General features: G+C 33.0%; 1 protein-coding gene across 4 annotated transcripts in view; it reads left to right on the plus strand.

Moving 5' to 3' along the window:
- LOC115219743 (E3 ubiquitin-protein ligase KCMF1) overlaps positions 1–10,033 on the plus strand; it is a 59,427-nt gene extending 49,394 nt beyond the window's left edge. For 2 of the 4 annotated variants that reach the window (XM_029789971.2, XM_029789972.2), the window contains 3 exons: positions 1,299–1,403; positions 3,477–3,629; positions 8,063–10,033. In XM_029789971.2, coding sequence (XP_029645831.1) covers positions 1,299–1,403; positions 3,477–3,629; positions 8,063–8,891 — 1,087 coding nt within the window. In that variant the 3' untranslated portion in view covers positions 8,892–10,033. The remainder of the gene's footprint in view (positions 1–1,298; positions 1,404–3,476; positions 3,630–8,062) is intronic. The other 2 variants (XM_029789973.2, XM_029789974.2) reach the window with 1 other exon arrangement.
- The last annotated feature ends 506 nt before the right edge of the window (positions 10,034–10,539 follow it).

Below are 10,539 nucleotides of genomic sequence, written 5' to 3' on the forward strand. Positions count from 1 at the left end.
CCAGCAAAGCTACAAATGGAACTCGACTTTCATTAAACCTTTTGAGTTTAGTATTGCTGATTCTCAGCTATGTCTTCATCCATTTGTCTCTCCCGTGTATAGCCATTGTCTTTCTTCCAACTCAGACAGAAAAACCCCTTAGTAAATGCAAGGACCATTCCATGTTGCTTAAATGTGGTTATTGTCGAAAACCTGCCATTCATTGTGTTAGAAAGATAGAGAGGGTATATTAGTTTTCTAGTTCAAATATATGAGAGCTGTAACTATTTCATGTATCACTTCTTTCTACGTAATTCTTTCAACCTAATTTTTGTTTCTTAGTTTTAAATAAAGTTTCTCCTTTATTCCTCAGTCTTGCTAATGTTATAGTTTCTTATAGTTGCTATCCTTGCATTAGCAAAGGAGAAATAATTTATAAATCTTGAATTGAAAATGAGACATATATCCACTGATGAAATGCAAACCTCATATTTCTTGCTGGACAATTGATATATGGTTTGTATTCCATCATTGAACCTACATTGGAATCTTAGATGTTATAGAATTAGAAGAGGGATATACCTTCTAGATGTTATAAACTTTGAATTATCTCACATCAAAGCCAATACTTAGACTAGCAGTTTTTTTGGGGTTTTTTTTTTGTTAATATTCTGTTGTTTGAAAAGCATGATTATGTATTTTTAACTTGTTTCAATATATAATTAAAATGCAAATGTTAAGAGTACATGTATCATCATTGAATGTGAATTTCCTCCAACAAATTGACAGCATGTTGAATTGCAATTTGGAAACTGCAATCATTTCATGTTAGATAGGGTTGTCTACACACAGGCAGTAATAGCTATATTTAGATGGCAGTTTGCAAGTGTTGTTTATGTTTGTAGCTGCTTGCTGGTGTTTTGTGGTTATATAATTTTTCCACCACTCTTATAACTGGTTCATTTCTTATGTATTTCTTAATTTTTTTTTTCTCATTTTGATTTCCAGTTTATTCAATGTGTAGAATCTCTGTTATTATACTTGGTTAGTTAATTTCAATAGAACTAAATGACATTAACTTTGTTAGGGTTTTGTTTTAGATATTCTTTTGTAAAATCTAAGAATAGTTTGTAATAATGTTTTTATAGGCAGTTAAAACCTTTTGAAATTAGTTAGTAACATGCTCAGTCAGCATCAGTATTTGTTGTATATGGAGGAGACTTTCATCCAGTGTTGGACAGGAGCTACTAATAATAAATTAGATGAAACCTACATAAAAGGGGACCTAATATACCCTCTTATGGTTGTTCTAATTTCAGTCGGATCGATGGTGTGATGACTACGACGCAGTCTGTAAATGCGTCGTCGACAGGTGGACTTCAATCTTGGTCGCGGTTTCAATCCTGGCTGGCACCTGACCACGGGTAATCAGTGATACGCCTTAGTTGAAGGTGTTGAAATCTTTACATGAGCTCCCACATCCTCCCTGATGCATCCAAACTATGAATGAAACCAATTTGCATATATCTATATATATCACCTGTCTTGTTTATGGTCTGGTCCTATTTTGCTTAGTATCTAGAGCTGAAATAAACCATAAGCAAGGTTGTGTGTGATCTAAGTGTGCTAGTCTTCCATACTACAAGTGAAGTTGGGCATACTACTAGTTTAAGTATAAAGACTGCCTGCTTTTATTTATTCATTTATTCTATTTTCTTATGCAGAGTGAATTTAAAGACAAGTAATTTATTCCCAATAATTATGCAGTTAAGTGACTTTAAAGTAGAACAGACATCCTTATACCAATATTTGTTATTTTTGATTACCATTCTTATTTCAGAAGCTTATATTCTTCTGGGAAAAGTTTGCTAATCATTATAGTAGTGCCATTTATGTTAATTGTTTTACATTAAAATTAATGGAATTCTCCTTCAATTCATTATTCTAATGTTAACTAATATCCAACATAAAAACAAGTGTAAAGTTAAATAAATTCTTTAAAATAGGGAAGTTTCTTGCAATCAAATAAAAACACGCACGCACACCCAACAATTTTCTCCTTAAAGGCATGTATTTTTACTGTATTATGTTAATTTTCTGGATATGTACTTGCTAATTTTTGCCGCATGTTTTGGCTTTTTCTGCTAAATTGGATCTGTGTTTCTAACAACTTCTTATTTTGGAATTCTTGTTTGCATGATCTACTAATCTCAACACGAGCTGCTGGCATTCATGGCATCTATATTTGTGTTAGGTTAGACTAGCATTATAAAGAATTTTTAACTATTGTCTCTATCTTTTCTCAAGTACAATCTAATATTACGTACATTTCAGATACTATTGTTTGTAGTTATGAAATATTTTAATAGTATGAAAAAGAATTTTTAATAATGGAATGAAAAGATGATATTCCTTAGATAAGTGTGAACAAATGAAATAACATTAGGACCTGCAATTCTTGATTCATTTTATCCCATAGTGTTTTGTCTAAAATGTTTCAAATTAATCATTTGTTGAAAACATGAAGTTACCAATATATATTATTGTGTCTAATGGAAAGCACATCATAACAGTACAAATGAAAACCTTAAACACGGCATGTAGGGTTTATGTCTTTTGTTGGAATGCCATTAATGGAACATTATTTCAAATCTGTTGTTTCTTTCTATTTAGTTTCATCTTCCCTCTCTGATTTTTTTTTCTTTCTGCTTTGTCTTTTAAATTTTGTTTTCTTTGTTCTTTCTGTTGCTTGCTTGGCTTTCGGGAGTTAAGATTTATTTTTAATAACTTGAAAAAATATTGAATTTTATATATATTTTTTATTTTATTTTATGTTCCCCTGGGTCACTTTTTTGTTTGTTTTTTTAAGAATTTTTTTCCCCATCTACAAATAATTTACTATTTTAATATTAACACAGTCATTAAAATATTTCAAATTGCTTTATTTTTGCTTGCTTTGGATTTTATGGCCATCAAAGCATATTACAATAAACAATCTAAGAAGAAATATTTCTCTTTTTATTCATTTGAGAATAACAAGATTTTATTATTAATAACATGATTCTAAGAAAATCATAGTCTTAGAAAGCAACAAATATAATTAACATGATAAATGCCAGATTTCCAATTATTCTATACTTTGATATTAAATATAAGTTCAGAAAAGTGTAAATAATTTTAGATTAAACAGAAAATTTGGTTAATAAATTTTAAATAATTCAATCAAATTATGTTGGTACAGTAAAGCTGATAGTTAAGAATGAATTTCATAATTATTTTCAAATCTCCTTAAATAGCTATAAGTTCATAAAGGATGGAATTGTTATTTATCTCTTTAGAGGAAAAAAAAAAAAGAGGAAATGTCAAATGGCTGTTAAATAATAATTGCTATTTTCGCTTTTTGTTAATTTCATTTTATTTTCTGCTTGTATACAAATTTTAAAACTCAACCACTGTCTTCTTTTTAATCTTGAAATATCAATTCTTTTTCTTTTCAGACAACAATTAGAACGATTACCTAGAAGACAAGCTGAAATTCCCAAGCCCCCAGCTGTCACTACTACTACCACTACACCAAACAGTTCCACAGAACCACCAAGTGCATCTAGCTCCAATACTTCAAATAGCAATTCACAATTTTTATTACCCAGGTTTGGATATTTTCAAACATTTTTCTTTGTTAATCACCCCATAATTTATTCAAAACTGATGTCAGTTACTTTTAGAGGTTTTTGTTGGTTTGTTTTTTAAAAGCATCACTTCCATTTTAAGTAGAAAAGTTTGGATCGTTTTCACATATCACATTGTAGGTAACATAGTCATGACTTCTAGGTTTTTGTGATATTGACCCCTAAATCATTTGGATGTGTTATCAGCATAGGGAGAGCAACATAATGGTGGTTATCCACAGCTTTGTAAAAACTAAGTAAAAATATATCTCTGGTGTCAGTTCTACTTTTGAATAAATAATATTTGCTCAATATCCATTGTATAGGAGCAGAGGTTTGTGAAGTGGCTTAAATGGTAGTATAGCAGGCTTTCAGGGATTAGTTTCATCTGTGTTTAGTTCTTTGTGAGATCTATGTTGCTTTCATTCCTATGGTTTCTGAAGTATGTCCTTGGTATTAACTAGGATCAATTTAACTAATTATTCATCTCGGTATACATTATAAATGATTGTAAACTGCAATAAATGCACTGCTCTTTAAAATGTACTGGATTTTTTTTTTAAACAAAAATTTGATTTATAACAAATTTTTAATTTCATCTGTAACTGAAATAATGGAATAACATGAGTAAGAAGAATAAGAATCCAGAAGATACACTAAGAAATATTTCTGATTTATTATATAATATTTCACCATTTAAAAATGATAATCAGTGAGAAAATGTAAATGGCAGATGAGTTATGTATTTTAAACATACAAATGATATTAACTAATATTCTTGTCTTGACTACGCTGGATAATTTATAGGTGCATTGCCCTTAGTATTTATAACCTAAACGTTCTCATTCTGAAGACTTCAGTATTGCACCAGTCAGTTAAAAAAAAATTGCTTCTGCCTTTACATGCTTTTTTTTTTTTTAAGCTTCAGCATGTACATCTCCAGTTTTTACTTTCCATTATCATCTTTTGGTATGTAACTCCCTAGTTGGTCATCAGTTCCAATTAGAAAACAAAGCGTATCAAATAATTAATCAGAATCTCTTTTCATCAACTCTGCTTAGCAAGAGATTTGAAGCACTAGAGCACATTGTGCTGGTGGTTTTGACCATTTCAAGCATACATTCTTATGTTCATTTTTTTTCTCCTTCAGATAGCACATTTTAAATACATTTGTGATCTAATTACTTATACTCTGTTACATTCTACCTGTTTAAAGTCAGTTAGTCAGTTTTTTTTTTAGTTCCTGAGGGTGTATGTTTTTACATTTTTCTTTTGTCTTTTTTATTTCTTAGTTTCCCATCTCTTTCTAAATCTACTATAATAGTTTGTCAAGTCTTGTTTATCGTTATATAGTCAAATCCATGCAAGCATAGAAAAAATGGACATAAGATGATTTGTCATTACATTTTAAAATATCTTGTTGGGTTATAATTAATCTCTGTAACTTATAAATTTATCACTTACTTTTTACTGATTGATGAGTTAGGCATTTTACTTTTCCTGTCCTTCCCCTGCTATACTCTTTCTTTTTGGTAGTGTTTCATGGAGTTGGCTGTAGTTCAAGGTATTTGTGAAGTAGTGCTGTCCCTGACCTTGTCTATCCCCACTTTCTGTTGTAATTTTGCATTTTTATGTTGTTATAGCTGTCTATTTGTAGAGGCTGACTACACACATATTTTCATTCCGTATTTGTTTGTTACATTTCTCATTATTTAATTCAAGAAGCAGGTGTAAGGAGTATGATGGTGGATGTTATTCACATAAAAGCAATATTATGCATGTAACATATACATTAAACGCTGTAAAGTTTAAACAAAAACTTGTCTGGGAAATTTTCTATCAAATTGAAAACAATACTATCAGTGTTGCAAATATATACATAGCTATTTACATTTTCCCCTATACTGTCTTTGACTTCTGCTACACATAATCTCCACAATCAGTGCACGTTACGTCACCATGCTTGCAGAGTCACATCTTGGCAGACACTTTTAGTGTTTAAGCAGCTTTCTTAGTTCTCTTACATACACTCCTAACTTTTGCATTACATATTTAGCTGACACCTCATTGCTTCAATTTTCTTAGCTTCTACAGATCTCATTGTCTGTGTATATGCCTCATAATCATCCACCATCATATTCTTTACACCTGCTTCTTGCAGTTTACTTTATGTGCAGAGAAAAATCCTTCATTGCTTGGACACTCTCTCTCTCAACTTCTTTCTATTTTATAAATACTTCTGCTATCACTAATTAGAGCTTCCTAACAGAAACTATCAACTAGATTTAAGGAACACACCTGAAGTCTTGATTCTGTGTGAAACCCTACAGCCATGTTTTGTGTATTCATTGTTTGCACTATAGTCACATTGTCAACTTCCATCTTGTGCTCTCTCATAATGGCTACCACTTTATTTTTCATGTTGACCTTTAAGTTTCTGAACTTTTTCTGCTATTCTTCAGCAGATTTTACAATGAGATGTGGAATATAAAACATAAATATTCAGTCTTGAACTGTAAGAAATAAGTTTAGGGCAGAACCCTGGTAGACATACTTTACACTTGATTAACTACCTACCCTACCATTGTTTTTATTTTCATGTGTGGTTTAATCTTTCCTGGCAATTGTCTCATAATATGAAGCATTTCATTTCACATCCTAGTATAAACTAGAATACCATCTTATCCAATTCGCTAATACTTTCAAAACTTGGTTCATCTGTTTGAGGCTTTTGTATTTGTTTCTCTCCTGTGCATCTCATTTGCCCTTCAGTAACACTGGTATACCAGTCATTGGGTGGGGGGCATCTTTATAAATGACCTGATTAACCAAACAAGTAAATAACAGGATTCATTTCTTGCCTTTATTTTCTTAATTTGTTTACTCACCTTAGTGAACCTTAATTGCTTCTTCACTTCACATTAGTCCACTTATATTCTTCATTCAACAACTTTTTTGAATGACGCTTCCTTGCTCCTTTGTGTTTTTTATTTCATTTATTTATTCAATGATATGCTGGTTCATACTAACATTGCTTTACAATTCAAAATACTTTAAGCATCCCAACTTCATTGTGCTGAGCATTAATTAGCAAACCTAATGTTCTGCAGTAAACATTATTTACTAACTAAAACTTATCACCTAAATACTGTTAGGTCAAGTTCACTTTACACTCACTTGATTCTGGGTTCAATCCCATACAATGGAATCATACCCAGTATCGTTCATGATGAATAGCCTTGGGTCAGTCCAAACCTATGAGTGAAATTGGATAGATGGAAACTATGAAAGCCCATCAAACTGTACCTATTCTTATCACATCATTGTCATCATTTAGTGTCCATTGTCCATACTGGCTTAAGTTGGACAGTTTGACCAGTTGGAAGGCTGCACTAGACTCCAGTCTGATTTGGCATGGTTTCTATGGCTGGATGCCATTCCAGACACCCACAACTACAAGAGTGTAATGGGTGCTTTTACGTGCCATTTGCATGACACCAATTTCTGTCACAACTGCAATTTTACTTGGTTCAAATGGTCTTCTTCTCAAGCACAACATAATGCCAAAGGTCTGTCATTACCTCCGTAAAGTCCAACACTCAAAAAGAGCTCTTCATGTGCCATTGGCATCAGACACGTTGCCTCAGTGAGCCCCAATGCTCAGGTAGAGCTAATTCATTACTTAGTTTAACACCACCATCTGGCCTTTGGGTACATTAAATGGTCTTCATTCTGATCAGCTCTTCAGGTAGAATATAACTCAATATCTTGATGCTTTGCCCCCCGCTGCAATACAGGAACTATTATAGTTCCTTCTTTACCTTCCACTGCCAGTCTCAAAGGCCATATAAATATTAGGTGCTGCCCTAATTCTCTGACTAAGCCGTCATTTTTTTTTTTTAATTCAACAAACATGCCACGAGATGAGAAGCATCATAGTATTTATAGATGTTTTATATCAAAATTGTTCATTACGAATATCTGTTTAGCCCTTTGAAGGCATTTTACTATGAATAAAATATAACTCCAAACCCTAAATTGCTATACTGATGAAAATCATTGAATTCCTGTGTAGGGCTTCTTTCTCCAACCTTCATGAGGTCCAGTATTGCAGCATAAATGCACTAGATAGATTGGAGGTGGAAATCAACTATGTGACTACAAGGCCGTCATAACTCCATTCACAATCTTATGAGTTCCTATATCTTTGATAGATTTATAATTTCACTCATTACTTACCTTAACTCAATAATCACTATGATGTATGTGACTTAAAATTTATTTCAAATCCAGTGATTTGTTGCATTTTGATTTTTAGCAATATTTGTTTTATTGTACTTGACAAAGTGAATATTTAGTAATTACATTTTTTTGTTCTTTTTTTTTTCTCTTTTTTTTCTCCAATTTATCTGCAGATGTATGGAGTTTGCATTGTCAGAAGGAGATCAGAGCATTTTAGAAATGGACCATAGTTTGTTCGTTCAAGAAGTTCTTCTATCAACATTAGATGACGAGCTACAACCATTATTCTTAGAAAAAATGATACAATTGGAGATTGGCAGTGGGGTGAACCCTCAAGAAAAGGCACCTAATATTGGGGGTGGAAGTGGCAGTAGCAGTGGCGGCAGGAGTGGCAGTGACAATTCCAGTGGCGGTACTGTTAGTGGTGAGAGCAGCAGCAGTAGTAGCAGCAACGATACTAGTCTGCAGAAATCCACAGTGAAAAGTAAAGCTACCCGTCAAAGACCACTAGAGAGTTCTCTGCACAATCAACCGAAAGGTAGTGGTAGCAGTGGCAACTCGAATTGTAGTAGTGGAGGAAATGGAAGTGCTGGTAGCTGCAGCAGCAGTGGGGCTACTAGTAGTGGGGCCAGTTGTGGAAGCAGCAATATTGCAGGTGGTGGTACTCAAAATATCACAGTGATCAAACAGATGTCAGCTTCTTCTAATTCTGCTTCCCGTAGTGCATCAGGGACAAGTCCGATCTCTGCAACTTCTCAGAGTTCTTCACTTACACAAGCCAATTTAGTATTGCTTTCTGGTCAGGGGAGCAACATTGGGCGAGGGTTAAATACAGGGGGACAAGGGGTGGGTAATATGGTTGGGGGGAGTGCCACATCTCAGGCTCAGTCCAGATCAACTGGTTTGAGAGAACCTCTTGTCAGTACAAGTTCAGCTAAGAGGTATATGCTCAAGCATTTAGAAGCTACAAAAGCTTCTGATAGAGAGCCTCCACCACACTAACATATAAAAAAAAAATTCTTGGCATAACTATTCAGAATACAGTTTTGTGGTCTTTATTTATTTCCTGGAAGACGTTCTTGCTTTGCTAGAAAACTTTGTAGCGATTCATGAGGAAACATTTGAAAAAGAAAAAAAATAAGGCCTTTTTAAGCAGCAAAGGCAATATAAAGATGGACAACGGATTGTACATAGATTACTTGAACTGACACCAGAATCTTTTAGACTTGCTGTGAGCTTTTGTAAAGTTGGCCTGTGATATTTGTATTGTTTTGCCATTGATATGGCCCAAGCCATGTTAACAGGAATAAACAAAATCCACGCTTCTAATCGGCTACGACTGGTTTGAGGTGTAGTTCTGTCAGACCTGACTCAGATTTTGATGTCTTTTTGAATAATTGAATTTCTGTGACTGTTTCTCCTCTCCAAAACTCCCACTTGTGCTAACTTGAAATCCAAATTTAAGGTAAAAGGAAAAAAGAAAAGAAAAAAAATTAATTTCTAGTGACCATGTGTGCTTTTACACTCTTGCAGACATTCTTAATTATATGTTCCTGATAAGAATATCACTGCACAAATATGTGTATTTACATAAGCAGCTGAGTGTAAATGCACACTCACACACAGGAGCATAAACGAGTTGGCATTATCTGCTATTCTCACTCTTCTTTCCAGTTAAAAAAAAAACATATTGGGGGCAAAAAAAAAAAAATTTAGAATATGTATTAAATAAACTTTGTCTAGGTCTTGATCATTTCAGAATCTTTCTTGAATTTTTTTTTTCTTTTCTGCTTCCCCTTTTCTCTCCATATCCCTACCTATCCTAACCAGTCTTTTCCATAGCTCTAATATATGAAACCATCTATAATAAACATGTATAATTCACTGCAATAATTATGTAAATATGTGAGCACAAGTGCTTGGATCTGCTACAATGAAGTACACACATGACTATCACTGCTTCCAAGACCTGAAAGAGTGTATTTAGGGGGAATATTTTATTTTATTTATATTTTTTTTTTTTAAATCCTCATTGCTTTTCCTTCCCTTTTCCATTCTGCTGTCTCGCTACTTGAGGCAGAGGATGCATGTTTATATAATGAAAGTGTTTAAAAATTGAAATAAACTTATTTCAATCAACATAATTTTGTCCAGGCTACCATTTCATTTCTAATTTCTCTTCAACTTAAAAAAATTTCTATCAAAATATTTTAGAATTTATTCCTATATTAACTTTCATAAAACAATAAAAAGGACAAAAAAAAAGAAAAAGTACCCTTCTCTTTAATCTTGTCGGGATTTCCTCCACCTTCTCTCCCTCTAATATTTCTTTTGATAAAGAATATAACCGATCACATGGCCGAGTTATTTTTCTAACTTGCTATTTTGTCTATTGTGCAGCTGGGTAAACTGGCTTACCTTCTGCACTCCTTCCTCTACCTAGTTTTGATATCTGCTAATAACTAATTTCAAGGATATCTCTTTCATTGATTTGCTAAGACTGGCTTATCAACATTTTAATGTTTATTATAAAACACACACACACGCAGCTCACATATTGTCCCAAAGAGAAGGTTTGTGTTGAGTAAGTCCTCTCATCTTCTGAATATTTTCTGTTATTTAAATAACACAGATTATTGTCAGTGTTGAT

The sequence above is a fragment of the Octopus sinensis genome, linkage group LG15, assembly GCF_006345805.1.
Source record: "Octopus sinensis linkage group LG15, ASM634580v1, whole genome shotgun sequence".
Lineage (NCBI taxonomy): Eukaryota > Metazoa > Mollusca > Cephalopoda > Octopoda > Octopodidae > Octopus > Octopus sinensis.